The sequence below is a fragment of the Salvelinus fontinalis genome, chromosome 8, assembly GCF_029448725.1.
Source record: "Salvelinus fontinalis isolate EN_2023a chromosome 8, ASM2944872v1, whole genome shotgun sequence".
Classification (NCBI taxonomy): domain Eukaryota; kingdom Metazoa; phylum Chordata; class Actinopteri; order Salmoniformes; family Salmonidae; genus Salvelinus; species Salvelinus fontinalis.
The window spans coordinates 51,682,023-51,709,509 of NC_074672.1; the positions used below are offsets into that span (position 1 = coordinate 51,682,023).

The window sequence follows — 27,487 nt, forward strand, 5'->3', positions numbered from 1 at the left end:
ATTATATACATATATTATTAGAATGGTTACCTGGGTAACAGACCACTGTGCAGCAGCGATGGCTGTACTGGTTCTATATTATATACATATATTATTAGAATGGTTACCTGGGTAACAGACCACTGTGCAGCAGCGATGGCTGTACTGGTTCTATATTATATACATATATTATTAGAATGGTTACCTGGGTAACAGACCACTGTGCTGCAGCGATGGCTGTACTGGTTCTATATTATATACATATATTATTAGAATGGTTACCTGGGTAACGGACCACTGTGCTGCAGCGATGGCTGTACTGGTTCTATATTATATACATATATTATTAGAATGGTTACCTGGGTAACAGACCACTGTGCTGCAGCGATGGCTGTACTGGTTCTATATTATATACATATATTATTAGAATGGTTACCTGGGTAACGGACCACTGTGCTGCAGCGATGGCTGTACTGGTTCTATATTATATACATATATTATTAGAATGGTTACCTGGGTAACGGACCACTGTGCTGCAGCGATGGCTGTACTGGTTCTATATTATATACATATATTATTAGAATGGTTACCTGGGTAACGGACCACTGTGCTGCAGCGATGGCTGTACTGGTTCTATATTATATACATATATTATTAGAATGGTTACCTGGGTAACGGACCACTGTGCAGCAGCGATGGCTGTACTGGTTCTATATTATATACATATATTATTAGAATGGTTACCTGGGTAACGGACCACTGTGCTGCAGCGATGGCTGTACTGGTTCTATATTATATACATATATTATTAGAATGGTTACCTGGGTAACGGACCACTGTGCTGCAGCGATGGCTGTACTGGTTCTATATTATATACATATATTATTAGAATGGTTACCTGGGTAACGGACCACTGTGCTGCAGCGATGGCTGTACTGGTTCTATATTATATACATATATTATTAGAATGGTTACCTGGGTAACAGACCACTGTGCAGCAGCGATGGCTGTACTGGTTCTATATTATATACATATATTATTAGAATGGTTACCTGGGTAACAGACCACTGTGCTGCAGCGATGGCTGTACTGGTTCTATATTATATACATATATTATTAGAATGGTTACCTGGGTAACAGACCACTGTGCAGCAGCGATGGCTGTACTGGTTCTATATTATATACATATATTATTAGAATGGTTACCTGGGTAACGGACCACTGTGCAGCAGCGATGGCTGTACTGGCAGCTGTCGCAGCACTCACTCTACTACCATCAGTCAGAAACACATCACTGAGGAGAGAGAGAGGGAGGAGGGAGAGGGAGAGGGGGGAGGGGAGGGAGAGGGAGGAGGGAGAGGGAGAGGGGGGGAGAGAGAGGGAGGAGGGAGAGGGAGAGGGGGGGAGGGGGAGAGAGAGGGAGGAGGGAGAGGGGGGGAGGGGGAGAGAGAGGGAGGAGGGAGAGGGAGAGGGAGAGGGAGGGAGAGAGAGGGAGGAGGGAGAGGGAGAGGGAGGGAGAGAAAGGGAGGAGGGAGAGGGAGAGGAGGGAGAGGGAGAGGGAGAGGGAAAGGGGGGGAGGGAGAGGGAGAGAGAAAAGATGGAGGGAGGGAAGGGGGGGAGGGGGGGAGGGAGGGAGGGGGAGGGAGGGAGGGAGGGGGAGGGAGGGGGGGGGGGGGGGGAGGGAGGGGGGGGGGGGGGAGGGAGGGGGGGGGGGGGGGGGAGGGAGGGGGGGGGGGGGGGAGGGGGGGGGGGGGGGGGGAGGGAGGGAGGGAAGATAGAGGGAGAAACATAACTCATAAAAACTGAAGCACATTCCTTCTTAAAAACCGTAACAATATGGGCTGGTTTCCCGACAGAGATGGATTAAACATAGTCCTGGACTACAAACTCAATGGAGAACTGAGGCTTCAACTGGGGAAACAGGCCCTAAATATGTCTTCACAATGGCAGTGGTGTCTCTGTGTGTGTGTGTCTGTGTGTCTCTGTGTGTGTCTCTGTGTGTCTCTGTGTGTCTCTGTGTGTGTGTGTGTGTGTCTCTGTGTGTCTGTGTGTCTCTGTGTGTCTGTGTGTCTCTGTGTGTCTCTGTGTGTCTGTCTGTGTGTGTGTCTCTGTGTGTGTCTCTCTGTGTGTCTCTCTGTGTGTCTCTGTCTCTCTGTGTGTCTCTGTGTCTCTGTGTGTCTCTGTCTCTCTGTGTGTCTCTGTCTCTCTGTGTGTCTCTGTGTCTCTGTCTGTCTCTCTGTGTGTCTCTGTCTCTCTGTGTCTCTCTGTGTGTCTCTCTGTGTGTCTCTCTGTGTGTCTCTCTGTGTGTCTCTGTGTGTGTCTCTGTGTGTCTCTGTGTGTGTGTCTCTGTGTCTCTCTCTGTGTGTCTCTGTGTGTGTGTCTCTGTGTGTCTCTGTGTGTCTCTCTGTGTGTCTCTGTGTGTCTCTCTGTGTGTCTCTCTGTGTGTCTCTGTGTGTCTGTGTGTGTCTCTGTGTGTGTCTCTCTGTGTGTCTCTGTGTGTGTCTCTGTGTGTGTCTCTGTGTGTCTGTGTGTGTCTCTGTGTGTGTCTCTCTGTGTGTCTCTCTGTGTGTCTCTCTGTGTGTCTCTGTGTGTGTGTCTCTGTGTCTCTGTGTCTCTGTGTGTGTCTCTGTGTGTGTCTCTGTGTGTCTCTGTGTGTCTGTGTGTGTCTCTGTGTGTGTCTCTCTGTGTGTCTCTCTGTGTGTCTCTCTGTGTGTCTCTGTGTGTGTGTCTCTGTGTGTGTCTCTGTGTGTGTCTCTGTGTGTGTCTCTGTGTGTGTGTCTCTGTGTGTGTCTCTCTGTGTGTCTCTGTGTGTGTGTCTCTGTGTGTGTCTCTCTGTGTGTCTCTGTGTGTGTGTCTCTGTGTGTGTCTCTCTGTGTGTCTCTGTGTGTGTGTCTCTGTGTGTGTCTCTCTGTGTGTCTCTGTGTGTGTGTCTCTGTGTGTGTCTCTGTGTGTGTCTCTGTGTGTGTCTCTGTGTGTGTCTCTGTGTGTGTCTCTGTGTCTCTGTGTGTCTCTCTGTGTGTCTCTGTGTCTCTGTGTCTCTGTGTGTACCGTTTGGATCCCTTTGCGAACTCGACAGAGATGGCCTTCCCGTTTATAGAGAGACTTGGCTGTAAGGCCTGGAGGATCTGGAGCAGCTGAGATGCTTCCTGCAACACACAGACGGACGCAGACACACAAACACAGTGTGAAACAGCTGTAGGTATCTCCTCACCACTATAGTAGACAGCTGTAGGTATCTCCTCACCACTATAGTAGACAGCTGTAGGTATCTCCTCACCACTATAGTAGACAGTAGACAGCTGTAGGTATCTCCTCACCACTATAGTAGACAGCTGTAGGTATCTCCTCACCACTATAGTAGACAGCTGTAGGTATCTCCTCACCACTATAGTAGACAGCTGTAAGTATCTCCTCACCACTATAGTAGACAGCTGTAAGTATCTCCTCACCACTATAGTAGACAGTCGACAGCTGTAGGTATCTCCTCACCACTATAGTAGACAGCTGTAGGTATCTCCTCACCACTATAGTAGACAGCTGTAGGTATCTCCTTACCACTACAGTAGACAGCTGTAGGTATCTCCTCACCACTACAGTAGACAGCTGTAGGTATCTCCTCACCACTATAGTAGACAGCTGTAGGTATCTCCTCACCACTAAGGTAGACAGTAGACAGCTGTAGGTATCTCCTCACCACTACAGTAGACAGCTGTAGGTATCTCCTCACCACTATAGTAGACAGCTGTAAGTATCTCCTCACCACTATAGTAGACAGTAGACAGCTGTAGGTATCTCCTCACCACTACAGTAGACAGCTGTAGGTATCTCCTCACCACTATAGTAGACAGTAGACAGCTGTAGGTATCTCCTCACCACTAAGGTAGACAGTAGACAGCTGTAGGTATCTCCTCACCACTACAGTAGACAGCTGTAGGTATCTCCTCACCACTATAGTAGACAGCTGTAAGTATCTCCTCACCACTATAGTAGACAGTAGACAGCTGTAGGTATCTCCTCACCACTACAGTAGACAGCTGTAGGTATCTCCTCACCACTATAGTAGACAGACAGCTGTAGGTATCTCCTCACCACTACAGTAGACAGCTGTAGGTATCTCCTCACCACTATAGTAGACAGCTGTAAGTATCTCCTCACCACTATAGTAGACAGCTGTAGGTCTCTCCTCACCACTATAGTAGACAGTCGACAGCTGTAGGTATCTCCTCACCACTATAGTAGACAGCTGTAGGTATCTCCTCACCACTATAGTAGACAGTAGACAGCTGTAGGTATCTCCTCACCACTATAGTAGACAGCTGTAGGTATCTCCTCACCACTATAGTAGACAGTAGACAGCTGTAGGTCTCTCCTCACCACTATAGTAGACAGTAGACAGCTGTAGGTATCTCCTCACCACTATAGTAGACAGCTGTAGGTATCTCCTCACCACTATAGTAGACAGCTGTAGGTATCTCCTCACCACTATAGTAGACAGCTGTAGGTATCTCCTCACCACTACAGTAGACAGCTGTAGGTATCTCCTCACCACTATAGTAGACAGCTGTAGGTATCTCCTCACCACTATAGTAGACAGCTGTAAGTATCTCCTCACCACTATAGTAGACAGCTGTAGGTCTCTCCTCACCACTATAGTAGACAGTAGACAGCTGTAGGTATCTCCTCACCACTATAGTAGACAGCTGTAGGTATCTCCTCACCACTATAGTAGACAGTAGACAGCTGTAGGTATCTCCTCACCACTATAGTAGACAGCTGTAGGTATCTCCTCACCACTATAGTAGACAGTAGACAGCTGTAGGTCTCTCCTCACCACTATAGTAGACAGTAGACAGCTGTAGGTATCTCCTCACCACTATAGTAGACAGCTGTAGGTATCTCCTCACCACTATAGTAGACAGCTGTAGGTATCTCCTCACCACTACAGTAGACAGCTGTAGGTATCTCCTCACCACTACAGTAGACAGCTGTAGGTATCTCCTCACCACTATAGTAGACAGCTGTAAGTATCTCCTCACCACTATAGTAGACAGCTGTAGGTCTCTCCTCACCACTATAGTAGACAGTAGACAGCTGTAGGTATCTCCTCACCACTATAGTAGACAGCTGTAGGTATCTCCTCACCACTATAGTAGACAGCTGTAGGTATCTCCTCACCACTATAGTAGACAGTAGACAGCTGTAGGTCTCTCCTCACCACTATAGTAGACAGTAGACAGCTGTAGGTATCTCCTCACCACTATAGTAGACAGCTGTAGGTATCTCCTCACCACTATAGTAGACAGTAGACAGCTGTAGGTATCTCCTCACCACTATAGTAGACAGCTGTAGGTATCTCCTCACCACTATAGTAGACAGTAGACAGCTGTAGGTCTCTCCTCACCACTATAGTAGACAGTAGACAGCTGTAGGTATCTCCTCACCACTATAGTAGACAGCTGTAGGTATCTCCTCACCACTATAGTAGACAGCTGTAGGTATCTCCTCACCACTATAGTAGACAGCTGTAGGTATCTCCTCACCACTACAGTAGACAGCTGTAGGTATCTCCTCACCACTATAGTAGACAGCTGTAGGTATCTCCTCACCACTATAGTAGACAGCTGTAAGTATCTCCTCACCACTATAGTAGACAGCTGTAGGTCTCTCCTCACCACTATAGTAGACAGTAGACAGCTGTAGGTATCTCCTCACCACTATAGTAGACAGCTGTAGGTATCTCCTCACCACTATAGTAGACAGTAGACAGCTGTAGGTATCTCCTCACCACTATAGTAGACAGCTGTAGGTATCTCCTCACCACTATAGTAGACAGTAGACAGCTGTAGGTCTCTCCTCACCACTATAGTAGACAGTAGACAGCTGTAGGTATCTCCTCACCACTATAGTAGACAGCTGTAGGTATCTCCTCACCACTATAGTAGACAGCTGTAGGTATCTCCTCACCACTATAGTAGACAGCTGTAGGTATCTCCTCACCACTACAGTAGACAGCTGTAGGTATCTCCTCACCACTATAGTAGACAGCTGTAGGTATCTCCTCACCACTATAGTAGACAGCTGTAAGTATCTCCTCACCACTATAGTAGACAGCTGTAGGTCTCTCCTCACCACTATAGTAGACAGCTGTAGGTATCTCCTCACCACTATAGTAGACAGCTGTAGGTATCTCCTCACCACTATAGTAGACAGTAGACAGCTGTAGGTATCTCATCACCACTATAGTAGACAGCTGTAGGTATCTCCTCACCACTATAGTAGACAGTAGACAGCTGTAGGTCTCTCCTCACCACTATAGTAGACAGTAGACAGCTGTAGGTATCTCCTCACCACTATAGTAGACAGCTGTAGGTATCTCCTCACCACTATAGTAGACAGCTGTAGGTATCTCCTCACCACTATAGTAGACAGCTGTAGGTATCTCCTCACCACTACAGTAGACAGCTGTAGGTATCTCCTCACCACTATAGTAGACAGCTGTAGGTATCTCCTCACCACTATAGTAGACAGCTGTAAGTATCTCCTCACCACTATAGTAGACAGCTGTAGGTCTCTCCTCACCACTATAGTAGACAGTAGACAGCTGTAGGTATCTCCTCACCACTATAGTAGACAGCTGTAGGTATCTCCTCACCACTATAGTAGACAGTAGACAGCTGTAGGTATCTCCTCACCACTATAGTAGACAGCTGTAGGTATCTCCTCACCACTATAGTAGACAGTAGACAGCTGTAGGTCTCTCCTCACCACTATAGTAGACAGTAGACAGCTGTAGGTATCTCCTCACCACTATAGTAGACAGCTGTAGGTATCTCCTCACCACTATAGTAGACAGCTGTAGGTATCTCCTCACCACTATAGTAGACAGCTGTAGGTATCTCCTCACCATTATAGTAGACAGCTGTAGGTATCTCCTCACCACTACAGTAGACAGCTGTAGGTATCTCCTCACCACTATAGTAGACAGCTGTATGTATCTCCTCACCACTATAGTAGACAGCTGTAGGTATCTCCTCACCACTACAGTAGACAACTGTAGGTATCTCCTCACCACTACAGTAGACAACTGTAGGTATCTCCTCACCACTACAGTAGACAACTGTAGGTATCTCCTCACCACTACAGTAGACAACTGTAGGTATCTCCTCACCACTACAGTAGACAGCTGTAGGTATCTCCTCACCACTACAGTAGACAGCTGTAGGTATCTCCTCACCACTACAGTAGACAGCTGTAGGTATCTCCTCACCACTACAGTAGACAGCTGTAGGTATCTCCTCACCACTATAGTAGACAGCTGTAGGTATCTCCTCACCACTATAGTAGACAGCTGTAGGTATCTCCTCACCACTATAGTAGACAGCTGTAGGTATCTCCTCACCACTATAGTAGACAGCTGTAGGTATCTCCTCACCACTATAGTAGACAGCTGTAGGTATCTCCTCACCACTACAGTAGACAGCTGTAGGTATCTCCTCACCACTATAGTAGACAGCTGTAGGTATCTCCTCACCACTATAGTAGACAGCTGTAGGTATCTCCTCACCACTATAGTAGACAGCTGTAGGTATCTCCTCACCACTACAGTAGACAGCTGTAGGTATCTCCTCACCACTACAGTAGGCAGCTGTAGGTATCTCCTCACCACTACAGTAGACAGCTGTAGGTATCTCCTCACCACTATAGTAGACAGTAGACAGCTGTAGGTATCTCCTCACCACTACAGTAGACAGCTGTAGGTATCTCCTCACCACTACAGTAGACAGCTGTAGGTATCTCCTCACCACTACAGTAGAGAGCTGTAGGTATCTCCTCACCACTATAGTAGACAGCTGTAGGTATCTCCTCACCACTATATTAGACAGCTGTAGGTATCTCCTCACCACTACAGTAGACAGCTGTAGGTATCTCCTCACCACTATAGTAGACAGCGGTAGGTATCTCCTCACCACTATATTAGACAGATGTAGGTATCTCCTCACCACTACAGTAGACAGCTGTAGGTATCTCCTCACCACTATAGTAGACAGCTGTAGGTATCTCCTCACCACTATATTAGACAGCTGTAGGTATCTCCTCACCACTACAGTAGACAGCTGTAGGTATCTCCTCACCACTATATTAGACAGCTGTAGGTATCTCCTCACCACTACAGTAGACAGCTGTAGGTATCTCCTCACCACTATAGTAGACAGCTGTAGGTAACTCCTCACCACTATATTAGACAGCTGTAGGTATCTCCTCACCACTACAGTAGACAGCTGTAGGTATCTCCTCACCACTATAGTAGACAGTAGACAGCTGTAGGTATCTCCTCACCACTATAGTAGACAGTAGACAGCTGTAGGTATCTCCTCACCACTATAGTAGACAGTAGACAGCTGTAGGTATCCCCTCACCACTATAGTAGACAGCTGTAGGTATCTCCTCACCACTATAGTAGACAGCTGTAGGTATCTCCTCACCACTACAGTAGACAGCTGTAGGTATCTCCTCACCACTATAGTAGACAGCTGTAGGTAACTCCTCACCACTATATTAGACAGCTGTAGGTATCTCCTCACCACTACAGTAGACAGCTGTAGGTATCTCCTCACCACTATAGTAGACAGTAGACAGCTGTAGGTATCTCCTCACCACTATAGTAGACAGCTGTAGGTATCTCCTCACCACTACAGTAGACAGCTGTAGGTATCTCCTCACCACTATATTAGACAGATGTAGGTATCTCCTCACCACTACAGTAGGCAGCTGTAGGTATCTCCTCACCAATATAGTAGACAGCTGTAGGTATCTCCTCACCACTATAGTAGACAGCTGTAGGTATCTCCTCACCACTATAGTAGACAGCTGTAGGTATCTCCTCACCACTATATTAGACAGCTGTAGGTATCTCCTCACCACTATAGTAGACAGATGTAGGTATCTCCTCACCACTATAGTAGACAGCTGTAGGTATCTCCTCACCACTATAGTAGACAGCTGTAGGTATCTCCTCACCACTACAGTAGACAGCTGTAGGTATCTCCTCACCACTATAGTAGACAGCTGTAGGTATCTCCTCACCACTATATTAGACAGCTGTAGGTATCTCCTCACCACTATAGTAGACAGATGTAGGTATCTCCTCACCACTATAGTAGACAGCTGTAGGTATCTCCTCACCACTATAGTAGACAGCTGTAGGTATCTCCTCACCACTATAGTAGACAGCTGTAGGTATCTCCTCACCACTATAGTAGACAGCTGTAGGTATCTCCTCACCACTATATTAGACAGCTGTAGGTATCTCCTCACCACTACAGTAGACAGCTGTAGGTATCTCCTCACCACTATAGTAGACAGCTGTAGGTATCTCCTCACCACTACAGTAGACAGCTGTAGGTATCTCCTCACCACTACAGTAGACAGCTGTAGGTATCTCCTCACCACTACAGTAGACAGCTGTAGGTATCTCCTCACCACTACAGTAGACAGCTGTAGGTATCTCCTCACCACTACAGTAGACAGCTGTAGGTATCTCCTCACCACTACAGTAGACAGCTGTAGGTATCTCCTCACCACTATAGTAGACAGCTGTAGGTATCTCCTCACCACTACAGTAGACAGCTGTAGGTAACTCCTCACCACTACATTAGACAGCTGTAGGTATCTCCTCACCACTACGGTAGACAGCTGTAGGTATCTCCTCACCACTATAGTAGACAGCTGTAGGTATCTCCTCACCACTATAGTAGACAGCTGTAGGTATCTCCTCACCACTACAGTAGACAGCTGTAGGTATCTCCTCACCATTATAGTAGACAGCTGTAGGTATCTCCTCACCACTATAGTAGACAGCTGTAGGTATCTCCTCACCACTACAGTAGACAGCTATAGGTATCTCCTCACCACTACAGTAGACAGTAGACAGCTGTAGGTATCTCCTCACCACTACAGTAGACAGCTGTAGGTATCTCCTCACCACTACAGTAGACAGCTGTAGGTATCTCCTCACCACTATAGTAGACAGCTGTAGTTATCTCCTCACCACTACAGTAGACAGCTGTAGGTATCTCCTCACCACTATAGTAGACAGCTGTAGTTATCTCCTCACCACTACAGTAGACAGCTGTAGGTATCTCCTTACCACTACAGTAGACAGCTGTAGGTATCTCCTCACCACTATAGTAGACAGTAGACAGCTGTAGGTATCTCCTCACCACTACAGTAGACAGCTGTAGGTATCTCCTCACCACTACAGTAGACAGCTGTAGGTATCTCCTCACCACTATAGTAGACAGTAGACAGCTGTAGGTATCTCCTCACCACTATAGTAGACAGCTGTAGGTATCTCCTCACCACTACAGTAGACAGCTATAGGTATCTCCTCACCACTACAGTAGACAGTAGACAGCTGTAGGTATCTCCTCACCACTACAGTAGACAGCTGTAGGTATCTCCTCACCACTACAGTAGACAGCTGTAGGTATCTCCTCACCACTATAGTAGACAGCTGTAGTTATCTCCTCACCACTACAGTAGACAGCTGTAGGTATCTCCTCACCACTATAGTAGACAGCTGTAGTTATCTCCTCACCACTACAGTAGACAGCTGTAGGTATCTCCTTACCACTACAGTAGACAGCTGTAGGTATCTCCTCACCACTATAGTAGACAGTAGACAGCTGTAGGTATCTCCTCACCACTACAGTAGACAGCTGTAGGTATCTCCTCACCACTACAGTAGACAGCTGTAGGTATCTCCTCACCACTATAGTAGACAGTAGACAGCTGTAGGTATCTCCTCACCACTATAGTAGACAGCTGTAGGTATCTCCTCACCACTATAGTAGACAGCTGTAGGTATCTCCTCACCACTATAGTAGACAGCTATAGGTATCTCCTCACCACTACAGTAGACAGCTGTAGGTATCTCCTCACCACTACAGTAGACAGCTGTAGGTATCTCCTCACCACTACAGTAGACAGCTGTAGGTATCTCCTCACCACTACAGTAGACAGCTGTAGGTATCTCCTCACCACTACAGTAGACAGCTGTAGGTATCTCCTCACCACTATAGTAGACAGCTGTAGGTATCTCCTCACCACTACAGTAGACAGCTGTAGGTATCTCCTCACCACTACAGTAGACAGTAGACAGCTGTAGGTATCTCCTCACCATTACAGTAGACAGCTGTAGGTATCTCCTCACCACTATAGTAGACAGTAGACAGCTGTAGGTATCTCCTTACCACTACAGTAGACAGCTGTAGGTATCTCCTCACCACTATAGTAGACAGCTGTAGGTATCTCCTCACCACTACAGTAGACAGCTGTAGGTATCTCCTCACCACTACAGTAGACAGCTGTAGGTATCTCCTCACCACTATAGTGGACAGCTGAAGGTATCTCCTCACCACTACAGTAGACAGCTGTAGTTATCTCCTTACCACTACAGTAGACAGTAGACAGCTGTAGGTATCTCCTCACCACTATAGTAGACAGTAGACAGCTGTAGGTATCTCCTTACCACTACAGTAGACAGCTGTAGGTATCTCCTCACCACTATAGTAGACAGCTGTAGGTATCTCCTCACCACTATAGTAGACAGCTGTAGGTATCTCCTCACCACTACAGTAGACAGCTGTAGGTATCTCCTCACCACTATAGTAGACAGCTGTAGGTATCTCCTCACCACTACAGTAGACAGCTGTAGTTATCTCCTTACCACTACAGTAGACAGCTGTAGGTATCTCCTCACCACTATAGTAGACAGTAGACAGCTGTAGGTATCTCCTCACCACTATAGTAGACAGCTGTAGGTATCTCCTCACCACTATAGTAGACAGCTGAAGGTATCTCCTCACCACTATAGTAGACAGCTGCAGGAAAGCGAATCCCCGGTTGAGTTGTGTCTGTTTGTCTTTGATCAGTCGAACATTAGAAGGGGACAGAGTAGCGAAGGGAGCCAGAGTAGACAGAATGGACTCCAGGGAGGTATGGGGACCCAGGTTCCTCAGGATCAGAGCTGGAGAGAAGAGAGAGAACATTAGAAGGAGCCAGAGTAGACAGGATGGACTCCAGGGAGGTATGGGGACCCAGGTTCCTCAGGATCAGAGCTGGAGAGAAGAGAGAGAACATTAGAAGGAGCCAGAGTAGACAGGATGGACTCCAGGGAGGTATGGGGACCTCAGGATCAGAGCTGGAGAGAACATTAGAAGGAGCCAGAGTAGACAGGATGGACTCCAGGGAGGTATGGGGACCTCAGGATCAGAGCTGGAGGTGGGACAGATTGATGAATTGATGTATGTATTGATGTATTTATGTATTGATAGATGTATTGATTGATTGATGCATTTATTGACGTATTGATGTATGTATTGATTGATGTATTTATGTATTGATAGATGTATTTATGTATTGATTGATGTATTGATTGATTGATGCATTTATTGACGTATTGATGTATGTAGATTGATATATTGATGTATTGATGTATGTATTGATTGATGTATTTATGTATTGATTGATGTATTGATTGATTGATGCATTTATTGACGTATTGATGTATGTATTGATTGATGTATTTATGTATTGATAGATGTATTTATGTATTGATTGATGTACTGATTGATTCATTCATTTATTGACGTATTGATGTATGTATTGATTGATGTATGTTTTGATTGGTGTATTGATAGATTAATTGATTGATATATGCATTGATGGATTGATGGATTTATCGATTGATGTAAACTCAGCAAAAAAAGAAACGTCCATTTTTCAGGACCCTGTCTTTCAAAGATAATTCATAAAAATCCTATTAACTTCACAGATCTTCATTGTAAAGGGTTTAAACACTGTTTCCCATGCTTGTTCAATGAACCATAAACAATTAATGAACATACACCTGTGGAACGGTCGTTAAGACACTAACAGCTTACAGACGGTAGGCAATTAAGGTCACAGTTATGAAAACTTAGAACACTAAAGAGGCCTTTCTACTGACTCTGAAAAACACCAAAAGAAAGATGTCCAGGGTTCCTGCTCATCTGCGTGAACGGGCCTTAGGCATGCTGCAAGGAGGCATGAGGACTGCAGATGTCCGTACTGTGAGGACAGCGCTACAGGGAGACAGGACGGACAGCTGATCGTCCTCACAGTGGCAGACCACATGTAACAACACCTGCAGAGGATCGGTACATCTGAACATCACACCTGTGGGACAGGTACAGGATGGCAACAACAACTGCCTGAGTTACACCAGAAACGCACAATCCCTCCATCAGTGCTCAGACTGTCCGCAATAGGCTGAGAGAGGCTGGACTGAGGGCTTGTAGGCCTGTTGTAAGGCAGGTCCTCCCCAGACATCACCGGCAACAACGTTGCCTATGGGCACAAACCCACCGTCGCTGGACCAGACAGGACTGGAAAAAATTGCTCTTCACTGATGGGTCGCGGTTTTGTCTCACCAGGGGTGATGGTCGGATTTGCGTTTATCGTGGAAGGAATGAGCGTTACACCGAGGCCTGTACTCTGGAGCGGGATCGAAGTGGAGGGTAAGTCATGGTCTGGGGCGGTGTGTCACAGCATCATCGGACTGAGCTTGTTGTCATTGCAGGCAATCTCAACGCTGTGCGTTACAGGGAAGACATCCACCTCCCTCATGTAGTACCTTTCCTGCAGGCTCATCCTGACATGACCCTCCAGCATGACAATGCCACCAGCCATACTGCTCGTTCTGTGCCTGATTTCCTGCAAGACAGGAATGCAATCCCATTGAGCACGTCTGGGACCTGTTGGATCGGAGGGTGAGGGCTAGGGCCATTCCCCCCAGAAACATCCAGGAACTTGCAGGTGCCTTGGTGGAAGAGTGGGGTAACATCTCACAGGAAGAACTGGCAAATCTCGTACAGTCCATGAGGAGATGCACTGCAGTACTTAATGCAGCTGGTGGCCACACCAGATACTGACTGTTACTTTTGATTTGGACCCCCCCCCACTTTGTTCAGGGACACATTATTCCATTTCTGTTAGTCACATGTCTGTGGAACCTCTTCAGTTTATGTCTCAGTTGTTGAATCTTATGTTCATACAAATATTTACACCTGTTAAGTTTGCTGAAAATAAACACAGTTGACAGAGTGGACGTTTCTTTTTTTGCTGAGTTTATTTATTGATTGATGTATTGATATATTGACAGATGTATTGTTAGATGTATGTATTGATGTATTGATATATTGACAGATGTATTGTTAGATGTATTGATTGACGTATGGATGTATTGATTGATGTATTGATTGATGTATTGATTGGTGTATTGTTAGATGTATTGATTGACGTATGTATTGATGTATTGATTGATGTATTGATTGGTGTATTGATTGATGTATTGATTGGTGTATTGTTAGATGTATTGATTGACGTATGTATTGATAGATGTAGTGATTGGTGTATTGGTTGATGTATTGATTGGTGTATTGATTGGTGTATTGTTAGATGTATTGATTGACATATGTATTGATGTATTGATTGGTGTATTGATTGGTGTATTGATTGATGTATTGATTGGTGTATTGATTGGTGTATTGATTGACGTATGTATTGATAGATGTATTGACATACTGATGGATGTATTAGCTCTGCAACTAGCTCATCCAGGTCTGTTGACTCTTGTGACATGGATACACCTGTTGTTTTCAAATCTCACAGAGGACTTGTTACGTGTACGTTATTTCAGAGACCTGGCTGTATCTGGATGTCTGGGTGCATGACACCGGCCCAGACATTCTGGTTATCTGGATGTCTTGGTGCATGACACCGGCCCAGACGTTCTGGTTATCTGGATGTCTGGGTGCATGACACCGGCCCAGACGTTCTGGTTATTTCAGAGACCTGGCTGTATCTGGATGTCTGGGTGCATGATACCGGCCCAGACGTTCTGGTTAGCTCAGAGACCTGGCTGTATCTGGATGTCTGGGTGCATGACACCGGCCCAGACGTTCTGGTTATCTGGATGTCTTGGTGCATGACACCGGCCCAGACGTTCTGGTTAGCTCAGAGACCTGGCTGTATCTGGATGTCTGGGTGCATGATACCGGGACAGACGTTCTGGTTAGCTCAGAGACCTGGCTGTATCTGGATGTCTGGGTGCATGATACCGGCCCAGACGTTCTGGTTAGCTCAGAGACCTGGCTGAATCATTTGATTATGGATAAAGACGTTGCCATTGCGAACTACAACATTTTTTAGATGTGATAGAATTTTTTTAAAGGGGGGGGGGGGGGGGGGAGTGGCTATTTATGTAAGATGTTCTCTTATGGCATCTTGCTCTCTTAGCTTCTCTGTCCCCTCTTAGCTTCTCTGTCCCCTCTTAGCTTCTCTGTCCCCTCTTAGCTTCTCTGTCCCCATAATGTGAGTTGTTGGTTGAAAAAGTGGCCATCAGCCAAAATATGCATATATTTATTGCTGTGGTGTACTACCCTGGTGCCAGGTTTTCTCCAGATGTGACGCTTGGCAAGAACTAGAGGGGATCCATAATAAACCCCAGGAAGAGCAGCTGCTGCCTTGGCAGGAACTAATGGGGATCCATAATAAACCCCAGGAAGAGTAGCTGCTGCCTTGTCAGGAACAAATGGGGATCCATAATAAACCCACGGAAGCGTAGCTGCTGCCTTGGCAGGAACTAATGGGGATCCATAATAAACCCCAGGAAGAGTAGCTGCTGCCTTGGCAGGAACTAATGGGGATCCATAATAAACCCCAGGAAGAGTAGCTGCTGCCTTGGCAGGAACTAATGGGGATCCATAATAAACCCCAGGAAGAGTAGCTGCTGCCTTGGCAGGAACTAATGCAGATCCATAATAAATCCCAGGAAGAGTAGCTGCTGCCTTGTCAGGAACTAATGGGGATCCATAATAAACCCCAGGAAGAGTAGCTGCTGCCTTGGCAGGAATAAATGGGGATCCATAATAAACCCCAGGAAGAGTAGCTGCTGCCTTGTCAGGAACTAATGGGGATCCATAATAAATACAAATCCATCCTAAGGTTTCTCCTAACACTGCCGTTAAACTCTGTACCTGTTTTAAAGTCACCACTGGTCTCATTATGAAATCCCTGAGTGGTTTCCTTCTTCTCCGGCAACTGAGTTAGGAAGGACACCTACATCTTTGTAATATTTTTTAAATGTATTTATTTATCCCTTATTTTACCAAGTAAGTTGACTGACAACATATTCTCTTTTACAGCAATGACCTGGGGAATAGTTACAGGGGAGAGGAGGGGGGTGAATGAGCCAATCGGAAGCTTTGTAGTGACTGGGTGTATTGATACAGCATTCAAAGTGCAATTAATAACTTCAGCGTGCTCAAAGGGATATTCAAATGTCTGTTCTTTTTATTTATTTATACCCATATACCAACAGGTAGCCTTCTTTGCGAGGCATTGGAAAACCTCCCCCGATCTTTCGTCCACTTTGACATTATGGGGTGTCGTGTGTAGACCAGTGACACGACATCTCCATTTTAAATATATTTCACTGTCTTCGTAAACATCCGTTTCCCATGACGATAATGAATCGATTTAATAAATATATTGAGAGTGAGATAGAGAGAGTTAAACTCACTGTCGTTGGCCACCTCAGGCGGTTGTGTGTTAGTTGCCCCGGCATTGGTGAGGGCAGTAGAGGTGGCGGCAGCAGCAGGCTGGTAAAGGACAGGGATGGGCAATAAGCCCTGGGCCCCATCCTTCTGATATCCCTCCAGGGGTAACTCCCTCAGCTGGGGCAGTTTCAGCTCTGCCTCTGGAGGTAAGACACAGAGTGAGATATCTGCCGGGAGCAGCCCATTGGGGGGGGGGGGGGGGGGTTGTCATTTTCCAACAATTCTATTGGTTCAATTTCACTCAATCAAATCAAGCCCACACAGCAAATTCTCCAAATCAAATCAACGCAGACAGCGTTACATTTCCCACTGGTCCAGTGTCTATACGGGTCCACACTGTTCAGCAGAAATATAAATAATATAATATATATTTATAATATATACATTTTCAGGGTTAAATTAACACACTGCTTCGCTGTAAAGCCTTGTTTGCATATTTCCCAGAATGCCTTGCCTTTTGAGTGAATTGTAAAGTTACTAGCCAAGACTGTAGTTGTTAGTGACAGAGACATGGGTAAGGCAGTCATCCATTTTCCACTTCAGTGGCCTTTCACCAAGTGAGATCCTTAAGCGGGGAAAAAAATCTAGCTCAATTCGTCACCTGCTTCGTAAAACAAGATAAACATAATAGAACAATAATAATAATAACAACACAAAGAATAAATACACATCGAGCAACGATAACTTGGTTCTATAACTTTGTTATATACACGGGGTACCAGTACCAAATCGATGTGCAGGGGTATGATGTAGTAGGGAGTTGTAGTTTCTCTAGAGATAAATCACATCCAGCCTGAACTGTGTGATGTAGTAGGGAGATGTAGTTTCTCTAGAGATAAATCAGATCCAGCCTGAACTGTGTGATGTAGTAGGGAGTTGTAGTTTCTCTAGAGATACATCAGATCCAGACTGAACTGTGTGATGTTGTAGTTTCTCTAGAGATAAATCAGATCCAGCCTGAACTGTGTGATGTAGAAGTTGTAGTTTCTCTAGAGATAAATCAGATCCAGACTGAACTGTGTGATGTAGTAGGGAGTTGTAGTTTCTCTAGAGATAAATCAGATCCAGACTGAACTGTGTGATGTAGTAGGGAGTTGTAGTTTCTCTAGAGATAAATCAGATCCAGCCTGAACTGTGTGATGTAGTAGGGAGTTGTAGTTTCTCTAGAGATAAATCAGATCCAGACTGAACTGTGTGATGTAGTAGGGAGTTGTAGTTTCTCTAGAGATAAATCAGATCCAGACTGAACTGTGTGATGTAGTAGGGAGTTGTAGTTTCTCTAGAGATAAATCAGACCCAGACTGAACGGTGTGATGTAGTAGAGAGTTATAGTTTCTCTAGAGATAAATCAGATCCAGACTGAACTGTGTGATGTAGTAGGGAGTTGTAGTTTCTCTAGAGATAAATCAGATCCAGCCGGAATGGTGTGATGTAATAGGGAGTTGTAGTTTACATACTCTAAGTGATAATTGGTATTCAGCAGTCATACGTATGCCTTATTACTTTGAAGAACTACTAAAATAGTGTCTGTGTCAGACAGCAGCTCTATAGAGATGAGACGATGACTCAGACAGCAGCTCTATAGAGATGAGACGATGACTCAGACAGCAGCTCTATAGAGATGAGATGATGACTCAGACAGCAGCTCTATAGAGATGAGACGATGACTCAGACAGCAGCTCTATAGAGATGAGACGATGACTCAGACAGCAGCTCTATAGAGATGAGACGATGACTCAGACAGCAGCTCTATAGAGATGAGACGATGACTCAGACAGCAGCTCTATAGAGATGAGACGACGACTCAGACAGCAGCTCTATAGAGATGAGACGATGACTCAGACAGCAGCTCTATAGAGATGAGACGACGACTCAGACAGCAGCTCTATAGAGATGAGACGACGACTCAGACAGCAGCTCTATAGAGATGAGACGATGACTCAGACAGCAGCTCTATAGAGATGAGACGATGACTCAGACAGCAGCTCTATAGAGATGAGACGATGACTCAGACAGCAGCTCTATAGAGATGAGACGATGACTCAGACAGCAGCTCTATAGAGATGAGACGATGACTCAGACAGCAGCTCTATAGAGATGAGACGACGACTCAGACAGCAGCTCTATAGAGATGAGACGATGACTCAGACAGCAGCTCTATAGAGATGAGACGATGACTCAGACAGCAGCTCTATAGAGATGAGACGATGACTCAGACAGCAGCTCTATAGAGATGAGACGATGACTCAGACAGCAGCTCTATAGAGATGAGACGATGACTCAGACAGCAGCTCTATAGAGATGAGATGATGACTCAGACAGCAGCTCTATAGAGATGAGATGATGACTCAGACAGCAGCTCTATAGAGATGAGATGACTCAGACAGCAGCTCTATAGAGATGATACGATGACTCAGACAGCAGCTCTATAGAGATGAGATGATGACTCAGACAGCAGCTCTGTAGAGATGAGACGATGACTCAGACAGCAGCTCTATAGAGATGAGATGATGACTCAGACAGCAGCTCTATAGAGATGAGATGACTCAGACAGCAGCTCTATAGAGATGATACGATGACTCAGACAGCAGCTCTGTAGAGATGAGATGATGACTCAGACAGCAGCTCTGTAGAGATGAGACGATGACTCAGACAGCAGCTCTATAGAGATGAGATGATGACTCAGACAGCAGCTCTATAGAGATGAGATGACTCAGACAGCAGCTCTATAGAGATGAGATGACTCAGACAGCAGCTCTATAGAGAGCAGATGATGACTCAGACAGCAGCTCTATAGAGATGAGATGATGACTCAGACAGCAGCTCTCTAGGGATGAGACGATGACTCAGACAGCAGCTCTATAGAGATGAGATGATGACTCAGACAGCAGCTCTATAGAGATGAGACGACGACTCAGACAGCAGCTCTATAGAGATGAGACGATGACTCAGACAGCAGCTCTATAGAGATGAGACGATGACTCAGACAGCAGCTCTATAGAGATGAGATGATGACTCAGACAGCAGCTCTATAGAGATGAGATGATGACTCAGACAGCAGCTCTCTAGGGATGAGACGATGACTCAGACAGCAGCTCTATAGAGATGAGATGATGACTCAGACAGCAGCTCTATAGAGATGAGATGATGACTCAGACAGCAGCTCTATAGAGATGAGATGATGACTCAGACAGCAGCTCTATAGAGATGAGACGATGACTCAGACAGCAGCTCTATAGAGATGAGATGATGACTCAGACAGCAGCTCTATAGAGATGAGATGATGACTCAGACAGCAGCTCTATAGAGATGAGATGATGACTCAGACAGCAGCTCTATAGAGATGAGATGATGACTCAGACAGCAGCTCTATAGAGATGAGATGATGACTCAGACAGCAGCTCTATAGAGATGAGATGATGACTCAGACAGCAGCTCTATAGAGATGAGACGATGACTCAGACAGCAGCTCTATAGAGATGAGATGATGACTCAGATACTGACTGTTTCATACCTTGGTGGCCTCACCAGATACTGACTGTTTCATACCTTGGTGGCCTCACCAGATACTGACTCTCATACCTTGGTGGCCACGCCAGATACTGACTGTTTCATACCTTGGTGGCCTCACCAGATACTGACTGGTTCATACCTTGGTGGCCTCACCAGATACTGACTGGTTCATACCTTGGTGGCCTCACCAGATACTGACTGGTTCATACCTTGGTGGCCTCACCAGATACTGACTGTTTCATACCTTGGTGGCATCGTCAGATACTGGCTGTTTCATACCTTGGTGGCCTCACCAGATACTGACTGTTTCATACCTTGGTGGCCTCACCAGATACTGACTGTTTCATACCTTGGTGGCCACACCAGATACTGACTGTTTCATACCTTGGTGGCCTCACCAGATACTGACTGTTTCATACCTTGGTGGCCACGCCAGATACTGACTGTTTCATACCTTGGTGGCCTCACCAGATACTGACTGTTTCATACCTTGGTGGCCTCACCAGATACTGACTGTTTCATACCTTGGTGGCCACGCCAGATACTGACTGTTTCATACCTTGGTGGCCTCACCAGATACTGACTGTTTCATACCTTGGTGGCCTCACCAGATACTGACTGTTTCATACCTTGGTGGCCATGCCAGATACTGACTGTTTCATACCTTGGTGGCCACGCCAGATACTGACTGTTTCATACCTTGGTGGCCAAGCCAGATACTGACTGTTTCATACCTTGGTGGCCACACCAGATACTGACTGTTTCATACCTTGGTGGCCTCACCAGATACTGACTGTTTCATACCTTGGTGGCCACACCAGATACTGACTGTTTCATACCTTGGTGGCCACGCCAGATACTGACTGTTTCATACCTTGGTGGCCTCACCAGATACTGACTGTTTCATACCTTGGTGGCCTCACCAGATACTGACTGTTTCATACCTTGGTGGCCTCACCAGATACTGACTGTTTCATACCTTGGTGGCCATGCCAGATACTGACTGTTTCATACCTTGGTGGCCTCACCAGATACTGACTGTTTCATACCTTGGTGGCCTCACCAGATACTGACTGTTTCATACCTTGGTGGCCACACCAGATACTGACTGTTTCATACCTTGGTGGCCTCACCAGATACTGACTGTTTCATACCTTGGTGGCCTCACCAGATACTGACTGTTTCATACCTTGGTGGCCACACCAGATACTGACTGTTTCATACCTTGGTGGCCTCACCAGATACTGACTGTTTCATACCTTGGTGGCCTCACCAGATACTGACTGTTTCATACCTTGGTGGCCACACCAGATACTGACTGTTTCATACCTTGGTGGCCTCACCAGATACTGACTGTTTCATACCTTGGTGGCCTCACCAGATACTGACTGTTTCATACCTTGGTGGCCACACCAGATACGGACTGTTTCATACCTTGATGACATTGAGACACGATCACGGGGACAGCAAACCCACTCCCTCCTCCAAAATCGCTGACTATTTTTTATGAGAAACGTTTGGACCCCAGACCACCTGTAACCAACGCCTGGCCTAAAGGACCTAAACTGGAACAACCATTTCAGTAACGGGTGCAAAATGTCCAAGTAACAGATCAAATGTTTGATTTTTTAAAAATATTTCAGTAGTATAAGATGAATTAATCAATGTACATGCAAAAACATTGATATTGAAACAAACAATAAATGTAAAAAATCTACCTGCAATAGAGCATGCTGGGAAATATGAAAATGATGGGCGTGGTTGGGGTAGTTTTACACCAATGAGTGTTAATTTAACACCTGAATCAACACTAGAACTGTTACACCAGGTAACACTGGACAATATGCTGTGCATTCCCTATTTAAAATGATTTCAAGTAGTATTTGAGCCCAGGCCTGTTTTAAACTAACCCCAGCTGTGTGTGATTTAGATATACTACAATATATATTTACCTGATTTGGAAACACCACATTTAAAGCACTTCTCTCTCCTCTTGAAGTTCTGAACGCCACACTGTTAGAACAGCAACAGAGACGGTCAGTACCAAGCTACACGCACAAACGAATGCACTCAATTGCACGCGGTGAGGAACCTTGTACCTTGTTACAGAGCCAGTCCTCGTTGGCCCGTGGTTTAGGTTCGCTGTAGTGCATAGACACCCTCTGGTCTAGGACAGACAGAACCATCTGAAAGAGAGAGGAAATGGGGGAGAGAAAGAAGGAGAAAAAGAGAGAGTAGGGGGAGAGAGGGATGAGAGAGACATGGGGGGCGGTGGGGAACAAAGATTGATTATTATAGATAGGTGGGTCACATGCTAGAGAGAGAGGACCCAACTCACAAGATTAAGGCAGAGAGAGAGAGAGAGAGAGAGAGAGAGAGAGAGAGAGAGAGAGAGAGAGAGAGGAGAGAGAGAGAGAGAGAGAGAGGAGAGAGGAAAATTGAGAGAAAAAGAAGAATTGAGGTCAAAAGAAAGAGGACGAGAGAAATGTAACCTTCGAGGGAAATTGGGACGGACGTAGAACTGTGTGAATGTAGACCTGCCTCCCTGATAGACGTGTGAATGTAGACCTGCCTCCCTGATAGACGTGTGAATGTAGACCTGCCTCCCCGATAGACGTGTGAATGTAGACCTGCCTCCCTGATAGACGTGTGAATGTAGACCTGCCTCCCTGATAGCCGTGTGAATGTAGAGCGGCCTCCCTGATAGACGTGTGAATGTAGACCTGCCTCCCTGATAGACGTGTGAATGTAGAGCGGCCTCCCTGATAGACGTGTGAATGTAGACCTGCCTCCCTGATAGCCGTGTGAATGTAGACCGGCCTCCCTGATAGACGTGTGAATGTAGACCTGCCTCCCTGATAGACGTGTGAATGTAGAGCGGCCTCCCTGATAGACGTGTGAATGTAGACCTGCCTCCCTGATAGCCGTGTGAATGTGTGTGTGTGTTGTCACCCCCCCCCTTAAGGGGACCCTGGTCACAGCGTTAACCAGCCTGACACGTTAACCAGCCTGACAAGGGGACCCTGGTCACAGCCTTAACCAGCCTGACAAGGGGACCCTGGTCACAGCGTTAACCAGCCTGACAAGGGGACCCTGGTCACAGCCTCAACCAGCCTGACAAGGGGACCCTGGACACAGCCTCAACCAGCCTGACAAGGGGACCCTGGTCACAGCGTTAACCAGCCTGACACGTTAACCAGCCTGACAAGGGAACCCTGGTCACAGCCTCAACCAGCCTGACAAGGGGACCCTGGTCACAGCGTTAACCAGCCTGACAAGGGGACCCTGGTCAGCGTTAACCAGCCTGACAAGGTGACCCTGGACACAGCGTTAACCAGCCTGACAAGGGGACCCTGGTCACAGCGTTAACCAGCCTGACAAGGGGACCCTGGTCACAGCGTTACCAGCCTGACAAGGTGACCCTGGTCACAGCCTCAACCAGCCTGACAAGGGGACCCTGGTCAGCGTTAACCAGCCTGACAAGGTGACCCTGGACACAGCGTTAACCAGCCTGACAAGGGGACCCTGGTCAGCGTTAACCAGCCTGACAAGGGGACCCTGGTCAGCGTTAACCAGCCTGACAAGGTGACCCTGGACACAGCGTTAACCAGCCTGACAAGGGGACCCTGGTCACATCATTAAGCAGCCTGACAAGGGGACCCTGGTCACAGCGTTAACCAGCCTGACAAGGGGACCCTGGTCACAGCGTTAACCAGCCTGACAAGGGGACCCTGGTCACAGCGTTAACCAGCCTGACAAGGGGACCCTGGTCACAGCGTTAACCAGCCTGACACGTTAACCAGCCTGACAAGGGGACCCTGGTCACAGCGTTAACCAGCCTGACACGTTAACCAGCCTGACAAGGGGACCCTGGTCACAGCGTTAACCAGCCTGACAAGGGGACCCTGGACACAGCGTTAACCAGTCTGACAAGGGGACCCTGGTCACATCCTTAACCAGCCTGACAAGGGGACCCTGGACACAGCGTTAACCAGCCTGACAAGGGGACCCTGGTCACAGCGTTAACCAGCCTGACAAGGGGACCCTGGTCACAGCGTTAACCAGCCTGACAAGGGGACCCTGGACACAGCCTCAACCAGCCTGACAAGGGGACCCTGGTCACAGCGTTAACCAGCCTGACAAGGGACAGAGCGAGGGATAGAGCGAGGGGGGAAAGAGAGAAATAGAGCGAGGGGGGAAAGAGAGGGATAGAGCGAGGGGGGAGAGAGAGGGATAGAGCGAGGGGGGGAAAGAGAGGGATAGAGCGAGGGGGGGAAGAGAGGGATAGAGGGGGGGGGGGGAAGAGAGGGATAGAGCGAGGGGGGAAGAGAGAGGGATAGAGCGAGGGGGGAAAGAGAGGAATAGAGCGAGGGGGGAAGAGAGGGATAGAGCGAGGGGGGAAGAGAGAGGGATAGAGCGAGGGGGGAAAGAGAGGGATAGAGCGAGGGGGGGGAAGAGAGGGATAGAGCGAGGGGGGAAGAGAGAGGGATAGAGCGAGGGGGGAAAGAGAGGAATAGAGCGAGGGGGGAAGAGAGGGGATAGAGCGAGGGGGGAAAGAGAGAGGAATAGAGCGAGGGGGGAAAGAGAGAGGGATAGAGCGAGGGGGGGAAAGAGAGAGGGATAGAGCGAGGGGGGAAGAGAGAGGAATAGAGCGAGAGGGGAAAGAGAGAGGAATAGAGCGAGGGGGGAAGAGAGGGGGATAGAGCGAGGGGGGAAAGAGAGAGGAATAGAGCGAGGGGGGAAAGAGAGAGGAATAGAGCGAGGGGGGAAAGAGAGAGGGATAGAGCGAGGGGGGGAAAGAGAGAGGGATAGAGCGAGGGGGGAAAGAGAGAGGAATAGAGCGAGAGGGGAAAGAGAGAGGAATAGAGCGAGGGGGGAAAGAGAGAGGAATAGAGCGAGGGGGGAAAGAGAGAGGAATAGAGCGAGGGGGGAAAGAGAGAGGAATAGAGCGAGGGGGGAAAGAGAGAGGGATAGAGCGAGGGGGGAAAGAGAGAGGAATAGAGCGAGGGGGGAAAGAGAGAGGAATAGAGCGAGAGGGGAAAGAGAGAGGAATAGAGCGAGGGGGGAAGAGAGGGGGATAGAGCGAGGGGGGGAAGAGAGAGGGATAGAGCGAGGGGGGAAAGAGAGAGGAATAGAGCGAGGGGGGAAAGAGAGAGGGATAGAGCGAGGGGGGAGAGAGAGGATAGAGCGGGGGGAAGAGAGAGATAGAGCGAGGGGGGAAGAGAGGAATAGAGCGAGAGGGGAGAGAGAGATAGAGCGAGGGGGAAGAGAGAGATAGAGCGAGGGGGGAAGAGAGGGGGATAGAGCGATGGGGGGAAAGAGAGAGGATAGAGCGAGAGGGAGAGAGAGATAGAGCGAGGGGAGAGAGAGATAGAGCGGAGGGAGAGAGAGGATAGAGCGAGGGGGGAAGAGAGAGGGATAGAGCGATGGGGGGGAGAGAGAGATAGAGCGAGGGGGGAAGAGAGGGGGATAGAGCGAGGGGAGGAGAGAGAGATAGAGCGGGGGAGAGAGAGATAGAGCGGAGGAGAAAGAGAGGATAGAGCGAGGGGGGAGAGAGAGATAGAGCGAGGGAGGGAGAGAGGGGGATAGAGCGAGGGGGGAGAGAGGGGGATAGAGCGAGGAGGGAAGAGAGAGGGATAGAGCGAGAGGAGAGAGAGATAGAGCGAGGGGAGAGAGAGATAGAGCGGAGGAGAGAGAGATAGAGCGAGGGGGGAGAGAGAGATAGAGCGAGAGGGAGAGAGAGATAGAGCGAGGGGGGAGAGAGATAGAGCGAGGGGGGGAGAGAGAGATAGAGCGAGGGAGGAGAGAGAGGAATAGAGCGAGGGGGGAGAGAGAGATAGAGCGAGGGGAGAGAGAGATAGAGCGAGGGAGGAGAGAGAGATAGAGCGAGGGGGGAAGAGAGGAGATAGAGCGGAGGGGAGAGAGAGATAGAGCGAGGGGGAGAGAGGGGGATAGAGCGATGGGGGGAAAGAGAGAGGATAGAGCGAGGGGGAAGAGAGAGGATAGAGCGAGGGGGGGAGAGAGAGGGATAGAGCGAGAGGGGAAAGAGAGAGGGATAGAGCGAGGGGGGAAAGAGAGAGGGATAGAGCGATGGGGGGGAAGAGAGGGATAGAGCGAGGGGGAAGAGAGGGGATAGAGCGAGGGGGGAAGAGAGAGGGATAGAGCGAGGGGGGAAGAGAGGGGAATAGAGCGAGAGGGGAAAGAGAGGATAGAGCGAGGGGGGGAAAGAGAGGGATAGAGCGAGGGGGGGAAGAGAGGGGGATAGAGCGAGGGGGGAGAGAGGGGGATAGAGCGAGGGGGGAAAGAGAGAGGGATAGAGCGAGAGGGGAGAGAGAGGAATAGAGCGAGGGGGGGAAAGAGAGGGATAGAGCGAGGGGGGGAAGAGAGGGGGATAGAGCGAGGGGGGAAGAGAGGGGGATAGAGCGAGGGGGGAAAGAGAGAGGGATAGAGCGAGGGGGGGAAAGAGAGGGATAGAGCGAGAGGGGAAAGAGAGAGGGATAGAGCGAGGGGGGAAAGAGAGAGGGATAGAGCGATGGGGGGGAAGAGAGGGATAGAGCGAGGGGGGAAGAGAGGGGGATAGAGCGAGGGGGGAAAGAGAGAGGGATAGAGCGAGAGGGGAAAGAGAGGAATAGAGCGAGGGGGGGAAAGAGAGGGATAGAGCGAGGGGGGGAAGAGAGGGGGATAGAGCGAGGGGGGAAGAGAGGGGGATAGAGCGAGGGGGGAAAGAGAGAGGGATAGAGCGAGGGGGGGAAAGAGAGGGATAGAGCGAGAGGGGAAAGAGAGAGGGATAGAGCGAGGGGGGAAAGAGAGAGGGATAGAGCGATGGGGGGGAAGAGAGGGATAGAGCGAGGGGGGAAGAGAGGGGGATAGAGCGAGGGGGAAAGAGAGAGGGATAGAGCGAGGGGGGAAGAGAGGGGTAGAGCGAGGGGGGAAGAGAGGGGGATAGAGCGAGGGGGGGAAGAGAGGGATAGAGCGAGGGGGGAAGAGAGGGGGATAGAGCGAGGGGGGAAAGAGAGAGGGATAGAGCGAGGGGGGAAAGAGAGAGGGATAGAGCGAGGGGGGAAGAGAGGGATAGAGCGAGGGGGGAAAGAGAGAGGGATAGAGCGAGGGGGGAAAGAGAGAGGAATAGAGCGAGGGGGGAAAGAGAGAGGGATAGAGCGAGGGGGGAAAGAGAGGAGTGGAGCGAGGGGGGGAAGAGAGGGATAGAGCGAGGGGGGGAAGAGAGGAATAGAGCGAGGGGGGGAAGAGAGGAGTGGAGCGAGGGGGGAAAGAGAGGGATAGAGCGAGGGGGGGAAGAGAGTGATAGAGCGAGGGGGGGAAGAGAGGTTATATAT

At 48.1% G+C, this 27,487-nt stretch overlaps 1 protein-coding gene and 2 long non-coding RNA genes across 6 annotated transcripts in view; 2 read left to right on the plus strand and 1 right to left on the minus strand.

The window, feature by feature from the left end:
* Positions 1-27,487, minus strand: part of rbm10 (RNA binding motif protein 10) — an 80,594-nt gene that overhangs the window by 23,239 nt on the left and 29,868 nt on the right. For 3 of the 4 annotated variants that reach the window (XM_055932797.1, XM_055932796.1, XM_055932799.1), the window contains 6 exons: positions 22,253-22,339; positions 22,106-22,166; positions 16,604-16,780; positions 11,814-12,007; positions 3,028-3,125; positions 1,186-1,273 (listed from right to left, as the gene is read on the minus strand). In XM_055932797.1, the coding sequence (XP_055788772.1) occupies positions 1,186-1,273; positions 3,028-3,125; positions 11,814-12,007; positions 16,604-16,780; positions 22,106-22,166; positions 22,253-22,339 (705 nt within the window). The remainder of the gene's footprint in view (positions 1-1,185; positions 1,274-3,027; positions 3,126-11,813; positions 12,008-16,603; positions 16,781-22,105; positions 22,167-22,252; positions 22,340-27,487) is intronic. The other variant, XM_055932798.1, reaches the window with a different exon arrangement.
* On the plus strand, positions 5,960-6,946 carry LOC129861401 (uncharacterized). Its single transcript, XR_008760589.1, has 3 exons — positions 5,960-5,997; positions 6,382-6,480; positions 6,905-6,946. It is a non-coding gene; the product is annotated as an uncharacterized LOC129861401 (long non-coding RNA).
* Positions 10,768-11,360, plus strand: LOC129861402 (uncharacterized). Its single transcript, XR_008760590.1, has 3 exons — positions 10,768-10,809; positions 11,041-11,106; positions 11,286-11,360. It is a non-coding gene; the product is annotated as an uncharacterized LOC129861402 (long non-coding RNA).